Source organism: Heloderma suspectum, chromosome 2 (genome assembly GCF_057233095.1).
Source record: "Heloderma suspectum isolate Gila_16-S chromosome 2, 16-S_ref, whole genome shotgun sequence".
Lineage (NCBI taxonomy): Eukaryota > Metazoa > Chordata > Lepidosauria > Squamata > Helodermatidae > Heloderma > Heloderma suspectum.
In genome coordinates, this window is record NC_139459.1 from 41,476,823 (window position 1) to 41,496,665 (window position 19,843).

Genomic DNA, 19,843 nt, shown 5'->3' on the forward strand with positions numbered 1-19,843 from the left:
TTTTCTTTTTTGTATTTTTTTATATCTGCTGCATATAACAACAAAAGATTAGGGACTTGTTTGGGCAGGAGTGTTGATCTCAGCCGGAGATTACTCCTTCGATAACTCTTCCACGTGTTGGCGAAGGAAATTACCGTGTGTGTGTGTGTATGTATATTTTTACCCAGAAACTTAAAATAGGCAGCTTTTTTGTTTTAATAATGTAGCCACAATTTTTGTTGGCTACAGCTCAGAGAGTTTGGTGTGGCATAGAGCAAGGATAACATAAACTATAATATCTACAAATTAGAATTAAGACTAGAAAATAAAACATGTGTTAGCCAACAACAACAAGCAGCAGTCGGACCAGGTAAACCTCAGATTCCAAAAGCTCAGCAAAATAGCCAGGGGTTACCTGTTTCCAAAAAGAGGCAAGGTTATTCTGGCCTCTCAAAGGAGGAAATTCCATAATTTCAGAGGCCACCACAGAAAAACCCTCTTAATTTACAACAATCTGACATTGGTGGACTACAAAAGTGGAGGCAGGGTAAGTTTAGGAACTCTGCTTTATATTGTTTCATGTAGTATCAGATAGTGTTTTGTGCTAATGTTTTATATTTCAGTGTTTTGAGTATTTTTCTGTTTGAGATATGGCCAAAATAGGTGTTGAATAGTTGTGTATGCTGATAAACTTTAGAATGAAGTGAAATATATTACAAATGCAGCAATACACCTACTAATTGAACAAAATATTCATTATTAATGTGGCTTGCAAATTACTTTTCTGTATGATACTTAAGAATTTGAGACTGTTTTGTCTTTTAAGGGAATTTTTAAGGCAGACTAAATTTCTAAAATCCAGTTAAATATCACTTACTCTCTTGGCACTGACTTTAATTCCATGAAACAACATTTGCATTATTACTCAAACTAAATTGCTATGGGAGTCATTGCCATTAAACTAGTTCTTATTTTCTGAAAGATGTCACAAACAATATCTTTAAACATTACAGCTTCAAGATGAGCCCTACCAAAAACATCTCCAGTCCATGCCAACTGCCCCAGGAATTAAGTGCTAATGTGGAGATGCTTCACATGATCAGCCCAGTCATGTGGTGAGTTTGTCATAGCCTGGCTGCTCACAAAACTGAGTTATTCTTTTTATTCCAACTCATCCAGCTGTGATTTAAAGCAGACTGAAGCCAGATTAGGTTGACCTGCTTTCACAGGGCTGCTGTAGGAGATTGCCACATATCAAATCAGATGGGAAACCATATCAGGTTATCATTTAAACTGGGAATGACAGGTTACCTAGTACTATGTGGTACTCACATATTAAGGAATGGGTAAATACCCTCTTTCCAGTTTATTACCCACAGCCTTTTCTGCTGTGGCTTGTGTGGCTTGTGGCTTATGGATTTTGAGGCCTAAGTTTATGGAAAGTACAGGCAGAGCAAGTCTTTTCCTTATTCAAAGTTGATATTTTATTAAAATAAAAATAAAATAATCAAACATAAAAGATAGATTGAAAATAAAAGTAAAGACAGGCTGAGAATAAAAGTAACATTGAGCATAATTATAAAAAAAATTGCTGCTTTACTAAATTGGATAGAGGGGAAAACAAGTGCTCAGTCTGCTGTTATGTAAGAGTCCATTCCCAAATCCAGGAGTTGCTAGGCTTTCTTGTCATATCCAAGCCTCATGCTGTACTGTACTACACAGTAAAAAGATGGTATAACTGTCCCTGTGCCATGCCTGCCTTGTGAGCAGTCTCTTTACGCTTCTCTCTGATCAGCAGATTTCTGCAGCCACCTCCCTCTTTCTCCCTCCAACTCTGGTCAGGATAGTCCAGAGCTTCAAGATAGCATCCAGCTAGATGTTTTGGCCCACAACTCCCTTCAGCCCTAACCAACATAGCCAATGGCAAGGGATGACAGGATCTGTAGGCCAAACATCTGGAGGGCCACAAGTGGCCCCCGCTGGAGCTAGAACCTCCTGCCACTGCAGTAGGGCAGCCCTCTTTCTTTTTATTTCCCCTAAGCCCAAGTATATGGGTAAGTGAATCTGAATTGCTAGGCAGGTGGGAAGAGAAGCCTCTCTTCAGATTTGTCAGGAACTCACATTCAAATCTTGGGTCCAAATTGAAAGAAGGTATTTATTGAAGGAATATAATAAGAGACAAAAAGGGAAAGCAGGATGGGTTCTTGAAAATAACCAGTCAGTAGCTTGCTAAGGTATGCTAAACCCTTAAATGTAAAATACTCACAATGCCGGAATTACCTGGGGGCTTTCAGCATACACAAGATCTCCAGATGTTCAGAGAAAGTGACCAGTTTGACAAAAAAAACCCTACAGGAATCTTAATTCATTTGTATGGTTGTTAGACAAGGAAGGGCTATACATTCCAGTTAAGCAGGTTTAGCTAATCCACTGACCAACACAAAGTCAGGAAGGGCAGTCCTAACACCTTTTGAGTCGAGGAGATGGGCTATGAAGGTATTAATTAAAAGGAGGTGGCTTTGGGTATCTTTATACATCAAGAGGCATCCTGTTTTGTGGATTTGGAAGCTCCGGAAAAAACATATGATATTCCATGTCAGCTATGGATGCCAGAACCTTGTTCAAAAACACTTGTTACTTTAGAGAAATAGACATTGAAGGGCAGCTCCACATCACCCTGTGAGATAGTAAGGGCAAAATAGTAGGAACAACAGTGTAGTGGTCTTTCCTCAAGAAGCCTAGAGAGGTCTTATTGATTGATATGTCACTTCCATAGAAAGGGCTAGGTCATCCCTCCTTCATCATGTTATGTCAATCACAAGCTGAGATACAGATCACTTAGGCAAGAGAGACTGTTCATAGCTTCTGGCCAGGTTCGGACGATCAGTGGGGGAAACAATGTGCGACCAGGATTACCCTAATTACCTGCACCGTGTCACAGCTTGCTGTGTCATCTGAACCCCCTGTGCGGCACAGGTTTAGTGACTTTTCACCCACCTTACAACCCCTACTGCAAGCCATGGGTTGTAGGCTGGATGAAAAGTCACTACGCCAGCTTCAGACAACACGACAACCTGTGACACCTCTCGGGAAATTATGTTAATCGTGGTTGCATGACCAGCAGAGGCAGAGGAACAACTGAGGCTGCGTTGTTTCCCTTGTTGATTGTCCGAACCCAGCCAGAGGTAGCAAGAGCATAGCAGGCTATGGTTTCCAGCAAGAGTTTGGTTGGTTGGAGGCTAATCAATAGAGTAATTATCCCCTAGAAGTAGCCATTTCAAATTTTATCAGACACATTTGTGGGAAAGGATAAATAAAAGATAAATTTGCTTAGCAAAACTGTTCAATTACTCAGCATTACTTGACAGAGGTCAGGGCGGATATATTTTGGGAATATGAAACCATGGCTGCATGGGAGACTGAGTTTTTCCATAAAATTATAAGCAGAATCCTGCTCCTGACGGAGTTGTTTACAAACATTGCATCCTTTGTGTGGCGCACCGTGAAGTGGAAGCATTTTTCACTGGTGCTTTCCTGAGGCCATTACCTTTTTACTGGCCTTGTTCCTTTTTAAAAAAGGATTCAGATACTTGCTTAGTCCATGACTGGGCCAATAATTCAGCCCATCTGTTTTCATTTGTAGCAGCAGGCAACCAAGGTATCTGCTTTCTGGCCACTGCCTCCCTGCAAGAAAAACCCTCCCTTCGTCTGAGGGCCTCGCAGGTGTTCTTAGGAGCAGTGGTGCAGCTAAGGCTGGACCTTGGGGCCAAGGTTCAGGGTTCCGCAGTCCCAGGGGTCCCCAGTTGACAACCCAGAGAGCAGCAGGTGATCAGGGTAGCAGGACAGCAGACGCAAACTCTGTTTTGTTTCTGTAGACATGCTGGTGCTATGATTTAAGTGAGTTTAAAATGCAAAACTGCACATGCTCAGAATATTATTATTATTTTATTAGGGTTGTTGTTAGTCCTCTGAAATGTAGAAGCAGTTGCCAAGAATGGAATAAGCGGCAGTAGAGGCTGATGGCTCTGATTTCAGTGGGACTATGACTCCATTCTGGGTTTCAGTCAGAACGAGCCAGAACTCTAAAGGAGCTGTCCAAGGTGTTGAGCCCTGTCCCCAAAATAGGCTCAGTGCCTTGGATAGCTCTTTAGAGTTCAGGCTGGTTCTGATTGAAACCCAGAATAGATTCACAGCCCCACTGAAATTGGAGCCACCAGCCTCCACTGGTTAGAGGGCAAGGAGAAATGAGTTCTTTGCTTCACCACTGAAGTAATACACATGACCATCTAAAGGAGCCCCCATAAGACCATGAAGTCCAGGGTCTAAAATTACCTAGCTGCACCACTGATTAGGCACACCCTGCACCATACTAGGGGGGCAGGGGCACCTATTGGTGTGGTAATGCCATTGGTTTCCATAAAATCAACATCTCAACCCATGTGTTTTTTAAACAGTAGCTCAGTCTAATTTGAACTTGCAAATACTTCAATAGAATAAATATAATTATATGAAGAAGTGTGACTACTCTAAACCTAATACAATGTACTGCTTTTAAGTGGCATCACTATAATGCTTGTGCATTTAATTAACTGGTACGTAGGGGTGCACAACCTTTTTTGGCCCTGAGAGCTGGGGCACGGGGGCAGGTAAGGATGTGCATTTACATGCATGCACACACTCACCTCATACACCCAACTAACACGGACAGATGCACACCCAGCTCACACACTTGCATATTACAGGAATACATGGTACGGTCATATAAACTTTCCCTGGTTAACTATCTATCTCATAGATAACTAACCTGGAAAAGAGATTTATGACCATGCCATGTATTTTTGTTTATTTTTGTAAACGCCCATGTCAGTTGTTTTGATTCCACTGAATTCTGGAAGTATGGTGGCTTTAGTAAAATTTAATTTTGGGATTGTGGTGGTATGTAATGCAGCTAGCTAAGCTATTTTGTAAAAAAGCTATGACTAGCTAAAAATATTATGGAGAGACTCTCATAATTAGAAAACTGCTAAGGTTGTTAAACTAATCTGACAGAATAAGTGATTTCTTATTGTTGCCTAGAGAGATGAGTTACTATTAATAAGTTGACAGTTAAACTGTACAAGATGTATGAATACAGTGTTATCCCTTTATAGGCCTTTGTTCAGAGAACAATACTGTGGCAGGCACTCAGCATTAATTTACTGAAGTAATACAAAACAATTTGCAGAACAGAATTGCAGAATTTAGCAAGTTGTTTTTAAATTTCCTTTAATAGGTTAAAAAAAAAAATCAGGACAGGTCCTTTTCTTACACCCCATTCTATGGTTCCACTATGCTAGGGCGAACACAGCCATTGCATAGCCACAGTCCTATGAGCAACCAGCAGGCGAGTCAACAGTATAACAATAGCTGTAGAAATAAAGGCTAACTTTTCAACAATGCCGACATTCCCACAGGGTCGTTCATAACCCTGTTGCTAGTCACCAGTTGCAATGTCACATATTAATCTTATATTCACCGAGCACGAAAGGCACAATGTTGACAGCAGGACTGTTGCACTGATGTTGCCCTGCCCTGTATGCACACACAAGGGACCCACATAGCCACAGGAATAGACAACACTGCCTCCCCCAATCAGAGGCCTCCCTTTGCCCAGCAGTCAGGAAGCATGCATGTAGAATCCTCAAGCTTCCAAGGAGAACAGTTCAAGTCCTGCTGAGGTTGATCTACAGCAGCAAGCATGCAGAAGACAGGACGGTGAGCTGCCTAGTAGAAAAGAGCAATGTAATGAGAAACAAAATGTCGGTTCATATCGCACAGTAGGGAGATACAGATGTGGCCTCCAGAAGATGAAGTTTGCCTTCTGAAGGTCCTGAAAGCAGAGCAATGACATTGAGTGGAAAAATAGGGAAGAGCAAGTCTAGAATCCAGGTGTCCCAGTCTGCAGAGCAACAGTCTAACCACACAATTATAGGAGCAGATAGGAGAAAGACACTGTGGCCCGGTTCACACAATCACCATGGCTTAAACAAGCTACTGTGGCTTGTTTAAGCCACGGTGTGTGTTTGAGGGGGAAACAACCCTCAAATAACACATGGGCTGTTGTTGGGTATTTGAGGGTTGTTTCCCCCTCAAACAAGGCATGCTGCCCAGGTTCAGTCAACATGACAAGCTGTGCCTGGGCGGATAATTAGGCAAATGACGCCCAGTATACATCACAGCTTAAACAAGCTACCATGGCTTGTTTAAGCCGTAGTGATTGTGTGAACTGGGTCATGATGTGGCCTAAGAGAGTGTAGAAAAGAAGAGAAATTGGGCCTTGGAGGACATAGTTGGTTTATATTTCTAGATTTCTAGTGTGGAGAAGAGGCCTGGTACCCACCAGATGTGTTAGCCATGCTGGTTGAGAATGATGGACATTGTAGTCCAACACATCTCTATGGCACTTGGTTGAGAAGGGTGATCTAGAGAGTAGAAGAAAACTGAACTGAAGGAAGGAAGATTCCTTGACCAGGGATGATCGGGCTTCAGACTTGTGGAGCTAAGAACACCCATATTTGGCTTCTAAGCTGATCTTAGTTCTCATTTCTAATGGTGCAACCTTCCACTATATGGTTTCTGTTAAACCTTCAGTTATATATTGTTGAAGTCTGCTGGCTCCAGAACTGACAGCCTTTACTTTTGCCAAAGATAGAATATTATTTATGTTAGTTGTGAATTCAGTTTCCATTTTAAACCCAAGTCCCAGATCTTGGTCACAGACTCTATTATTAATTCATCGTAATTCACTGTTAATCTGCTTTTCTTTCTTGTGTCACAGAAGAGCACCTGATAGGGCCATGTGTCCTCATGATCTGAATATAATTAAGAAATGTCAGTACATTTTTATTGATCCAGCAAAATCAATTTAACTGTCTCTATACCAGTACAAAATTTAGAAACTATAAATAGGAATCTGTGAGATCAAGAAAAATTATAACTATGTCGAGAAGTCAAGAAAAATTATAACTATGTCGAGAAGTCATTGGGCAGTATCCAAAGCTGGCTCTTCACCACTGCTCATTAGGTTGTGCTAACGGAACAACCGCTAGTGCAATAGGAAGCTACTGCTTCCGAGAACAACTGCAGAAACTATCCAAAACTAGAATTTCCAGAATATGTATAGATGCAAATGTAGAACGAACAACTACAATTGAAAAAGACATACAGTGCATCTCACCGTAGTGTAGAAGACTGACCAGGTGACCTGTATGCCTGCTTATTCTGCTGCTGTTGATGAGTAACTTCAGCGCCCCTGCTCTCCTTCCTTAAGGATTTTATTTTTAAACCAGGCTTGGATTGGAAAGCCCTTCAAGTAGAGGATGCCTTCAAATGAAGGACAGTCCTCTGATAGCCTTTCAAATACAGGAAAGTCCTCCGTGAAATAGGAGACGAGGTCACTGTACTTCTAAGCCTATACTTTTCCTACCAGGAACTCCCATGTCTTGTCCAGCTCTCTGACACTGAGACAGAATTTTTAGCTTTCAGATACTCTTTTATAAATACGTACCTTTTAAATGGAGGTGTTGGGGAGGATCACAATTGACCGAATCCAAAAGAACTCGAATGCTGAAAAGTGCCTTGGCCTGTTGGCCGAGTCTGTAGCTCTGTGGATACACAAGTCTAGCCTCACACTTTAAGCCTAGAATTTCTGAGACATTTCTTGGTCTGACATCTGCTGCAGATGACTATTGAGAAAATTAACTGTGGTATCTCAGCTTTTAAAATTTCCTGATCGACAAAAAAGTACAAAAATGAAGGTGTTTTAGCAGTTTGCCATTTGGGGAGTGCAGTACTGCTAATTAATGGGCACCAAAGCTAAAGGTTAATTTCCATTGATGAAGTAGCACAATTCCTCTTTGGTAGGACTCAACTGGCAGAATATGCTTCTCAGTGTAAGCGCTGCAGAAAACAAAAGCTTTTTCACTCCAGCTAAGATTATAAAACAGATGAATGAGTCATAGTTGCACTGGATTTGCCTGCTGTTTTCATTAATATATATTGTTCTTATCTGTATTCTGCAGCTTGCACTAAAGGATCCAGTACACTCTGTGTCGCTGCAGCAATTCGTATATGAGAAGCTAAAAGTACAACAGGAATTGCTGGGAGAGCAAGGTTTTCAGGCACTCATGGAAACTGTGGATACAGAAATTGTCACACAACTACAAGACTTCTTACAAGGATTCTAAATAAGCGGAGACAAGATTTTCTACATCTCTTTCTTCACTTCAACATTTATAAGGGCAAATTAGGCAGCCTATCTAACTGCAAAACAAAAAAAAAGCTTTAAAAAGAGCTTCTGTTGGATATTAAAAAAGAGAGGCTATGACACTGATTTTTTTTTTTCAAATTAAGGGAAGATTGAAATAATAAATATAAATTCTCTCCTAATTCATTTTAGATGCTTGTTTCAAAAGACTGTAGTTTATATGTGGAGTAAAGGGTTGCAGAAGAGAGATTCTGTAAACGCAGGTGTTTAATTTCCTGTTAGTAGAATGGTAATGGGTTTGAACTCACAATCATGTGCTCTTATCACTTAAGGAACTGGCTAGCTACATATATTTTTCTGCAAGGATATCAGCTCACATAGGCCTTACACTACTGTTTACTACTGAAACTAATAAAATGCAAAGACTGGAAGTGTTACAGGGAAAAAGGATGTCAAGCATGTCTCCTCCATCAAGCAATTTAAATAGTATAAATATAATGGTATAAATAGTGGAAAGTATTCTTAAGGTTTCCTCTATGGGGAGTTGAACACTAGTCTTTTGCATGAAAAGAAAACTAATGAAATCATCCAGGTGTTTTACATTTGCTATGGTAATCCATGCAGAAGGAAAGGGTTTAGTGACTTTTCTGTTGTATTAGCTCTGCAAAAATGCTTTTGATTTCAAATGTAGCACATAAACATAGTGAAGAATTTGAAGGACCCAAATTGATCCTTGATCTCCTCCTCCCAGGATGGTGGGAGGTGAATGTATTGTACACCCTGAATGAACAAGGCGATGGAGTATATATTTTCTGTTGTAGAAAAGTGAACTTTTTAGGTGGTTTAGAATGATGAGCCAAAGGTTACTAATTGTATGAATTCTAGAACAATGATAATGATGAATTCTAAATATTCAGGTCTTCATCTGGGAAAATGAAGATTACAGATCAGGGAAAGTGAGCTGAGAAAGCTTTTGCAGTGTTGTCATAAAAGGTCATTCATGCCACTTCCTCCTTCCCCAACCTTTATCTCATACCTCCTATTTTAAGGAGAGCCTTTTTTTTTTCTTTTTAGGCAAGGCTTCTTATGTCCACTGTCTTCTGATGTAAGAAATCAATTTTTTAAGAAACAATTTTCAATATACTAACCAAATGTTAGTACAATACTTGTGCAGAAAAGCTGGCAACTATATGTAACCATGGGGAGCAAAAATCTCCTTGTAAACTATAGATTACAAAGTGTATTAGAAAATAAATTCTGATTCTTCCAGACTACAAAACAGTAATATGTCAATTAAATTTTCCAAAGAGATCTCACTTCTGATTTATTCTGTATGCTTCTCTAAGACTGCATAAAAATCTTATAATTAATTCATATGCACTGCCTCCTTTAACCCATATGTAGCTATAAGGAATGGCAGTACAATGAATTTTAGCAGCAATATTGCCATACAGCTTTCCACACTATAGCTCTCATATGACCTTGGCTTTACCTGCAGTGTCAGAGCTTTAGGCTCAAAAATGTTGCCTAGCATGAAAAACAGCCCAGGATTAAGATACATAACTATTAAACATTTTGCAATACATTTAATTAGAACATATCAAGTAGGCTTAGGAATTTTCACAAAATGTACAGCTTGACACCTGGTTGAGTTTGGCTACTAAAATAGAGCTGTAATTAAATTTTGGAAGACAGACATACCCACATGGTGAGAAATCTAATCCCTAGCTGAAAATAGCTTTTAGTATGCTGTATTTTGAAAACCTAAACATGCTTATGTGTGGATATGGTCTCCAAACTAGATTTTTCTTACAGTAAAATTTCACTGTTTGTCCAAGACCAGGTTGAAGACAAAAGTCACAACCACCAATCCTATTAACTCCCAAGAGAATACGAGGGCACCTTCTGACTCACTGAGGAAGCCAGACAATCATATCACCTCTCGTATTAGCTGAAGGTTTCACTTTCCTAGGTACATTTCAACCCTGGCAAATCCGGCACAACTCCTTGAATTGCCACCTCTGCACATTTCTAAATAAAATACAGCTCTCGGGAGCTGATAAAATTCTCAAATGTTTCCTCCACTGCCAATGCATGTCCTTGTGTCAGACCACTTTATTGAATAAGATAAGTAGAAATTTTATTCAGTTGATGTCAGTGTCCAACTGTTGTTTGAATTGTACCTCCAAAGCAAACATACTTTTAATATTCCTCTACATTGTTACTGAATTCATTACCTCCTTAAGAAAGAGAAGATATCCAGATACTGAGGGGTGGGGCGAGGCACAAGAGAGAGAGTGTAAGTGACCCTTTCTAGTGTAGACTGGAAGTTCTACAGCAGTGAATGAGAGATTTCCACTGTTCAGCCACTAATCAAAAGTCAACAAAAAACCATATTTACCAGAGGCCCATCTGAACACACTAGTTTCATTAGAAGGGTGGCTAGGTAAATAATATCTCAATGAATGTTAAAAAGGGAAATTGCACAATCTTCACATGTGTTCTCCAGATACTTGTTTTTGTTTTTACAAGAAGTTCACATTAATATGGGAGAGGAGAAAATCCTCAGGAAAGCTGGGTATCCAATATAGTGCCCCTGGAACCTCAAATAGAGTGGTGGCCGTAATGGTTGCCAAGCATGACTTTTTTTTTTAAAGCATTGAATATAGTCCCAGGTCCTAATGGTAGGTTTCTGCTTCTAAAGAGAACATTTTGGAACAAATTATTTGCCTTACCCACCATATGCCCTTAATGTGAATCAATCTGCCACCTTTGACAGAATTGTCAACCACCCAAACCAATTAAGGCAAGAGGAGTTTGTGTCCATGTACATCTGCAACTTAAGAGAGAAGAAAAAGTGCACAATTTAATGCAGGAGGGTGAAATCCTCAAATATACCTACATCCTCATAGGAAAAAGATGTAGGTATATTGAATGAATACCTAAATATTGACATTTTAACTCCTGCACCCTCAAAATAATTATCTATTTTGGCAAGCATAATAGCAGAGGAAAATGGGAATGGGGTTGGTTAGAAAGTTCCTTGAAAACTGCCATTGTTCTAAATTCTGGCCTTCCAAAATTCAGGATTCATCACATTACTTGACTGACTGATTGGTTGTTATTAAAAGGTTCTTCCTCTTTCACTGAACATCTATTTATTAAATTTTAAAATTGCACCCTCTGCCTATTAAGTATCTGGGGTGCTGGACAATTAAAAACATTAAAACTTCACAGAAATACAGCCACAGAAATACCACAAAATTTTAGAGTAGCATTAAAATCTCAGAATGATTAAACATTAAAAGCTTGTCAGAATACCTTTACTGCCTGTCTCAAGTAAAATAAGGAAGGAGCCAATATCACAATTGAGGTGCTGCTACCAAAGAAGCCCTCTCTCAAGTACCCACCAACCTAGCTTCTCTAGGTGGTGGGACATATTAAGGGGCCTGCAGTAATGATTGTGAATTACGGGCAGGTTCAAATGGAAGGAGGCAGGCCTTCCGATATCCTGGCCTCAAAACAGTTTAGGGCTTTGTATGTCAACACCAGCACCTTGACTTGTGCCCAGAAACAAACTGAAAACCACTGAAATTGATTGAAGACCGGTGTAATGTGGTCTACAAAGTGCATCCCTGATAGAAGTCTAGCTGTTATATTTTGCATTAGCTGTAGCTTCCAAGCACTTTTCAAAGGCAGCCCCACATGGAGCATGTTATGATAGTGTAAACCTTGCCCGGTAATTCTGTCAACCTGGCAGAGCCACTGGGTTGAGGGGCTTTTCCACTCTTCCAGGCCAGCCTGGAAAGGCAGAAGATATCCTCTCCTTGGAGGAGCAGCTACAACTGTTGGACTCTACCTCTTGAACAAGGGGAAGAGGCTCTCCTGAAGAATCTGAAGTGCCTTCCATGAATCGAGAAGAGCAGGAATGCTACAGAAGTAATTTCCATTTTCCAAAGGACATCTAACTTGCTTTTAGAACATGGCCCCTCCAGGAAATTCCTGACTTGTGTGACGGATAACTTCCTCCTACAGAAAGTAGAGGAAGGAACTAGGGGATTGAAAATAATTATTGAAAATAATGCAGTGATTACTCGAAGCCAACATGGATTTGTCAAGAACAAATCCTGCCAGACGAACCTGATCTCATTTTTGGATCAAGTAACCTCCCTTGTGGACTGTGGTAATGCTGTAGACATCATATACCTCGACTTCAGCAAAGCTTCGACAAAGTGCCCCATGATATCCTGATGAGCAAACTAGCTCAAAGTGGGCTAGATGAGACAACGATCTGGTGGATCCACAGTTGGCTACAGAATCGGACTCAAAGAGTGCTTATCAATGGGATCTTAAACTGGGGAGAAGTAATGAGCGGGGTACTGCAGGGCTCAGTCCTGGGCCCAGTGCTCTTCAATATTTGTATTAATGACTTGGAGGAGGAGGTGCAGGGAATGCTGATCAACTTTGCAGATGACACAAAATTGGGCAGGATAGCTAATACTTTGGAAGACAGAAACAAAATTCAAAGTGATCTTGATAGACTGGAGTGCTGGGCAGAAAACAACAGAATGACATTTAATAGGGATAAATGCCAAGTTCTGCACTTAGGAAAAAGAAACCAAATGCACCATTACAAGATGGGGGATACGTGGCTCAACAACACTACAAGCGAGAAGGACCTTGGAATTGTTGTCGATCACAAACTGAATATGAGCCAACAATGTGATGTGGCTGCAAAAAAGGTAAATGCTATTCTGGGCTGCATTAATAGAAGCATCGCTTCCAAATCCAGGGAAGTACTAGTTCCCCTCTACTCAGCACTGGTTAGGTCTCATCTGGACTACTGTGTCCAGTTCTGGGCACCACACTTTAAGAAGGATGCAGACAAGCTGGAGAGGGTTCAGAGGAGGGCAACAAAGATGATCAGGGGACTGGAAACAAAGCCCTATGAAGAGAGACTGAAAAAACTGGGCATGTTTAGCCTTGAAAAGGAAGTCTGAGAGGAGATATGATAGCGCTCTTCAAGTACTTGAAAGGTTGTCATAAAGAGAAAGGCCAGGATCTCTTCTTGATCATCCCAGAGTGCAGGACATGGAATAATGGGCTCAAGTGACAGGAAGCCAGATTCCGGCTGAACTTCAGGAAAAACTTCCTGACTGTTAGAGCAATACAACAATGGAAACCATTACCTAGGGAGGTGGTGGGCTCTCCCACACTGGAGGCCTTCAAGATGAGGCTGGACAGCCATCTGTCAGGGATGCTCTGACTTGGATTCCTGCAGTGAGCAGGGGGTTGGACTCGATGGCCTTGTAGGCCCCTTCCAACCCTACTATTCTATGATTCTACCTGCCACTCCTTGGAAGAGTGTTCCAGAGGCGGGAACCCACCACTGAGAACGCATGGGCTGCTGTCAAGGGTTGGCATGGTTGGGCACCTGCTGAGGGCCCACCGGGTTATTGAGGGCCCACTGACAAGATCCTCCTCAATCTGCTCCTCCCCTTCCCCACTGCAAGATGTTTATTCACCTACCTCTTGCTCTGACCCAGAAGGGGGTGAGCAAACAAGCAAGCAAACAGTGGTGGTGAGGAGGAGGAGCTGCCACTGCCTGCTTACTCACTGGCTCTCTGGCAATCAAGCAGGTGACAGAAATGGGGAGGAGCTGGTGACAATCACAATGATGGAATAGCCTCACTGAGTGAGGGGAACCCATTGAGGGTGTCTTGCCCAAGGGCCCCTCAAAACATGGAGCAGACACTGGAAAAGCTTCTCTCTGTGGTAACCACCCGCTGTACCTCAGGAAGTGAGAGCACCTGAAGGAGAGTCCAAGATGACAATCTCAGTGAGTGGGTGGACTAGTATGAGACTTCCCCAGTTTTACTTTGTCAGTAAGGACTCAGTCTTTATTCCTGTTGTTTTTCTTTCAGTGTATCTTTTCATTCTGATATGTTATGCATGTTTAACATGTTTTAAAAGCTTACAACCAGAGATATGTCGGTATACCATCGGAAGATGGGACTCCCAGGTCGGAAGATGGTCAAAATGCTACTGGGGAGGAACAGAGGATAAGTTCAACTAGCCCCAGATGTGATGACGCAGCTAGCTCAAAGCCAAAAGGACAGTTAGCAGCCGGTGCTGGTCGTGAACGACGAATCCGATGTTCTAAAGATCAACACACCATAGGAACCTGGAATGTAAGATCTATGAGCCAGGGCAAATTGGATGTGGTTATTGGGGAGATGTCAAGATTAAATATAGACATTTTGGGTGTCAGTGAACTGAAATGGACTGGAATGGGCCACTTCACATCAAATGACCACCAGATCTACTACTGTGGACAAGAGGACCACAGAAGAAATGGAGTAGCCTTCATAATTAATAATAAAGAGGCTAAAGCAGTGCTTGGATACAATCCAAAAAATGACAGAATGATCTCAATTCAAATTCAGGGTAAGCCATTTAACATCACAGTGATCCAAATATACGCCCCAACCACAGATACTGAAGAAGCAGAAGCAGATCAGTTCTATGAGGATCTGCAGCACCTACTGGATAGTACGCCAAAAAAATATGGTATTTTCATTACAGGAGACTGGAATGCTAAGGTGGGTAGTCAAACGACACCTGGAATTACAGGCAAGCATGGTCTGGGAGAACAAAATGAAGCAGGACATAGGCTGATAGAATTTTGCCAAGACAACTCACTGTGCATAACAAACACTCTCTTCCAACAACCTATGAGACGACTTTATACATGGACTTCACCAGACGGTCGACACCGAAATCAGATTGACTACATCCTTTGTAGCCAAAGGTGGCAGACATCTATGCAGTCGGTAAAAACAAGTCCTGGAGCTGATTGTAGTTCAGATCACGAACTTATTGCCCAATTTAGAATCAGACTAAAGAGAATAGGGAAGACCCACAGATCACTTAGATATGAGCTCACAAATATTTCTAATGAATATGCAGTGGAGGTGAAGAATAGATTGAAGGGACTAGATTTAGTAGATAGGGTCCCAGAAGAACTATGGACAGAAGTTTGCAACATTGTTCAGGAGGCGGCAACAAAAAACGTCCCAAAGAAAAAGGAAACCAAGAAGGCAAGATGGCTGTCTGCTGAGACACTGGAAGCAGCCCAAGAAAGAAGGAAAACAAAAGGCAACAGTGATAGGGGGAGATATGCCCCATTAAATGCAAAATTCCAGAGGTTAGCCAGAAGAGATCAGGAATTATTTTTAAACAAGCAATGCGCGGAAGCGGAAGAAGATAATAGAATAGGAAGGACAAGAGACCTCTTCCAGAAAATTAGAAACATCGGAGGTAAATTCCAGGCAAAAATGGGTATGATCAAAAACAAAGATGGCAAGGACCTAACAGAAGCAGAAGAGAGCAAGAAAAGGTGGCAAGAATATACGGCAGATCTGTATAGGAAGGATAATAATATTGCGGATAGATTTGACGGTGTGGTCAGTGAGCTAGAGCCAGACATCCTGAAGAGTGAGGTTGAATGGGCCTTAAGAAGCATTGCTAATAACAAGGCAGCAGGAGATGACGGTATCCCAGCTGAACTGTTTAAAATCTTGCAAGATGATGATGTCAAGGTGATGCATGCCATATGCCAGCAAATTTGGAAAACACAAGAATGGCCAACAGATTGGAAAAAATCAACCTATATCCCCATACCAAAAAAGGGAAGCACCAAAGAATGTTCAAACTATCGAACAGTGGCACTTATTTCACATGCCAGTAAGGTAATGCTCAAGATCTTGCAAGGTAGACTCCAGCAATTCATGGAACGAGAATTACCCAATGTACAAGCTGGGTTTAGAAAAGGCAGAGGAACTAGAGACCAAATTGCCAATATCCGCTGGATAATGGAGAAAGCCAGGGATTTTCAGAAAAACATCTATTTCTGTTTTATTGACTATTCTAAAGCCTTTGACTGTGTGGATCATCACAAATTGTGGCAAGTTCTTGGTAGTATGGGGATACCAAGTCATCTTGTCTGCCTCCTGAGGAATCTGTATAACGACCAAGTAGCAACTGGTTTAAGATTGGGAAAGGAGTATGGCAGGGGTGTATACTCTCACCCTACCTATTAAACCTGTACGCAGAACACATCATGCGACGTGCTGGGCTTGATGAAGCCAAGACTGGAGTTAAAATCGCTGGAAGAAACATTAACAATCTCAGATATGCAGATGATACCACTTTGATGGCTGAAAGCGAGGAGGAGCTGAGGAACCTCATGACGAGGGTGAAAGAAGAAAGTGCAAAAGCTGGGTTGCAGTTAAACCTCAAAAAAACCAAGATTATGGCAACCAGCTTGATTGATAACTGGCAAATAGAGGGAGAAAACGTGGAGGCAGTGACAGACTTTGTCTTTCTAGGCGCAAAGATTACTGCAGATGCTGACTGCAGCCAGGAAATCAGAAGACGTTTACTTCTTGGGAGGACAGCAATGACAAATCTTGATAAAATAGTGAAGAGCAGAGACATCACACTGACAACAAAGGTCCGCATAGTTAAAGCAATGGTATTCCCCGTAGTAACCTATGGCTGTGAGAGCTGGACCATAAGGAAGGCTGAGCGAAGGAAGAGAGATGCTTTTGAACTGTGGTGCTGGAGGAAAATTCTGAGAGTGCCTTGGACTGCGAGAAGATCAAACCAGTCCATACTCCAGGAAATAAAGCCAGTCTGCTCACTTGAGGGAATGATATTAAAGGCAAAACTGAAGTACTTTGGCCACATCATGAGAAGACAGGATACCCTGGAGAAGATGCTGATGCTAGGGAAAGTGGAAGGCAAAAGGAAGAGGGGCCGACCAAGGGCAAGGTGGATGGATGATATTCTGGAGGTGACAGACTCGACCTTGGGGGAGCTGGGGGTGGCGACGGCCGACAGGAAGCTCTGGCGTGGGCTGGTCCATGAAATCACGAAGAGTCGGAAGCGACTGACCGAATAAACAACAACAACAACAGCTTAACAAATAAGTTTCAAAATGGTCCTGTGTACATTTTCTCTCCTATCCTGTGTCCTTCACATGCCCTTTTGGGTTGTACACCCCTTGTGGTGGGTAATGTTTACACCCCTCATGGTGGGTGCGATGATGATGATGATGACGACGACAATTAATTACATTTATATACTGCCCCATAGCCAAAGCTTTCTGGGCAGTTTGCAAAAGTTAAAACATTAAAATACAGATTAATGTTGGGTAACATACATGGTGTGTGTGTGTGTATGTGTGTGTAGATATAGATACAGATATATATTGATATTGGTGTGCACACTGCATGGCAGAACATTTATATAGCTTCTGCACTTGACATCAAGACATTATTTTTAATAAATTCTGAAAAGCAAGCCATTTCTTCCACCAGGAAGCATCAAGTGCATTGTCTTCTAGTGGAAGTTCCATTACTTCGTCCATATTCTTCATCAGTAGTGTTCAGGAAATTGATTAAAATTGTTGGAGTACAATTTAATCGTTACGTTAGATTTACTGAATATCAGGAGTGTACTGTCCATAGTGTTTTATTTTCTCAGCATATTGCCTAATCTCAAAAGGTCTCAATCAAACCCCAATGTCTGAGAATCTCTTATTGTAGGCCCAGTTCACAGGGCCAGCCCTACCATTAGGCAGAATGAGAGAGGTGCCTCAGGCAGCTGATTTTGGGTCTTATGAAAGGGCAGCAAATTGTTGCTTATTTAATTGATTGTTGTATTTTTCATGGCAGAGAGGGGGACAAAATCACACAACTAGTCTTTGACTGGGTTTGGACAATCAGACAGGGAAAAGAAGCTACTGTGGCTTCTTTTTCCCACCCTGTGCGTGTCAGTCGCGCAATTTCCCTAATTACCTGCAATGCGTGGTGTGTTGTCTGACCTGCTGAGGTGCAGGACAGGGGTGGATTCTAAACCACCCCACAACCCCTACAACAAGCCATGGGTTGTGGTGTGGTTTAGAAGCCACTCCTGCCATGCACCTCGCTGGGTTTGGATGACACGCAAACCTGCGTCATGGGTAATTACGGAAATTGTGGTCGTGTGACCTGCATGCACAGGGCAGGGGGAAAAAAGCCATGATGGCTTCTTTTCCCCCTCTGATCTTCTGAACATGGCCTATGACTTGGGAGTGGACGACATTTGCTGCTGCTCCTTAACTCAGGCAGCAAAATGTCTCGGGCCAGAGCTGCCACCTCATATGCTTGATATCCCCCCACACTCTGCATGATATTTGGTGGGAATGCACATGGCCAGGGCTGAGCTTGCAACCTGCCCAAGATCAATTGGAAATGCTGATTATGTGGACTAATTCTTTTAGGCAGAGGTTACAAATGCAGCTGCTGTATTATTTGCAGAATTCCAGGAACCATTTTCAAGTACAAAAAGACAAAGGAATATATGTCTATCTAGGCCACTATTGTCTACCCAGACTGTCCGTGGCTCTCTAGGCACTTAGGCAGATGCCTTTGACATCACCCTGCTTAGCACCACCTGGGGCTGTTCTGTATGTAACACATGCTCGGCCACTGAGCTGTGATCCCTCTCCAAACCTGTGGCTGTTAATACAGCCCCCACAGAGATGTATGATCCCATCCAGCTCACAAATCTACAAGCAGCCCCACATACCCTCACGAGGAGCCATGTGGAAGCTGCTGAGCATTTAAACTAGGCTTAATTTTTACTGTTCCCCCCCCTTAAAAAGCCACTTTCTATTTTATATTCCATTTTCCCTAGTCTTGAAAGAAAATTGTAAAGTTAATTCCTAGGAAGGTCACTGCTCTGAAGTCTCTTCTTAATTGGCTTCCATAAAACCTCAGAATCTTGTAAACACTTTCAGCAGGGGATTCACCCACATGTGGTTTGCCCCACAACAGTGGCATCCTGAATATGGCAGGTGGGATGGCTATGCTTCATTTCTAATCAAAAACTCTGGAGGAGGGAGGGAGGGTGGGAGGAACCAACCAACCAACCAATTGTGGGACTGCACAAAGGCTTTGGATTCAATCCAGCGCCACCCTTGTGTGGGTGGCCCAGGCCCGCTGGCAGCCGCAATGTATCAATTCTGGAGGCAAGCACCAAAATGAGTGGCAACATTCATTTCTGGGAAGGGTGCGACCTGCCCCTTCCAGAAATGAGTGTTTCTGCTCATTTCAGTGCTTGCCCCCAGAAGTGCTACATTGTGGCTGCCAGTGGTAGAGGCTGCTGGGCCTAGGCTGTCCTCACAAGGGCAGCATTGGATCCAACCCTTTATATCTCAGGCTGCTGAAATGGCCCTTTGGTTGCAGTGGTATGGGGATGTTTGCAGTCCCGCCCCTGTTTATATGCTTTAAGTAACACAAACTGTTTCCATTAGGGGCAATGATAGGCACAGGCACCCTAGTAACTGTTGCTAAAGCAGAGGTTTGTTTGGAGTTGGTCCCTGGGCCAATGAACCATATCGGGTATGCTCCTTTTACAACACTGGGATATTTGAATCCCATTTTATGACCTGCTGTATCAGGGGGTGCTATCCAACACCGCTGCAGCGCTCACGGAAACAAACGTGCAACAGAGAGATAATGCTTGCTAGTGCAATTGGAAACTAGCCCACGTTAATGCATCCAGAATGGG

The 19,843-nt window shown here is 42.2% G+C and overlaps 1 protein-coding gene across 3 annotated transcripts in view; it reads left to right on the forward strand.

Annotated features, from left to right (window-relative positions):
* IPO11 (importin 11) overlaps positions 1–19,843 on the forward strand; it is a 149,337-nt gene that overhangs the window by 102,604 nt on the left and 26,890 nt on the right. Inside the window, exon 30 of one of the 3 annotated variants that reach the window (XM_084833303.1) lies at positions 8,040–10,288. The exons of 1 other annotated variant lie outside the window; for it this stretch is intronic. In XM_084833303.1, coding sequence (XP_084689429.1) covers positions 8,040–8,204 — 165 coding nt within the window. In that variant the 3' untranslated portion in view covers positions 8,205–10,288. Of the gene's footprint in view, positions 1–47; positions 169–8,039; positions 10,289–19,843 lie in introns of those variants that run through there. One more of the 3 variants, XM_084833305.1, reaches the window with a different exon arrangement.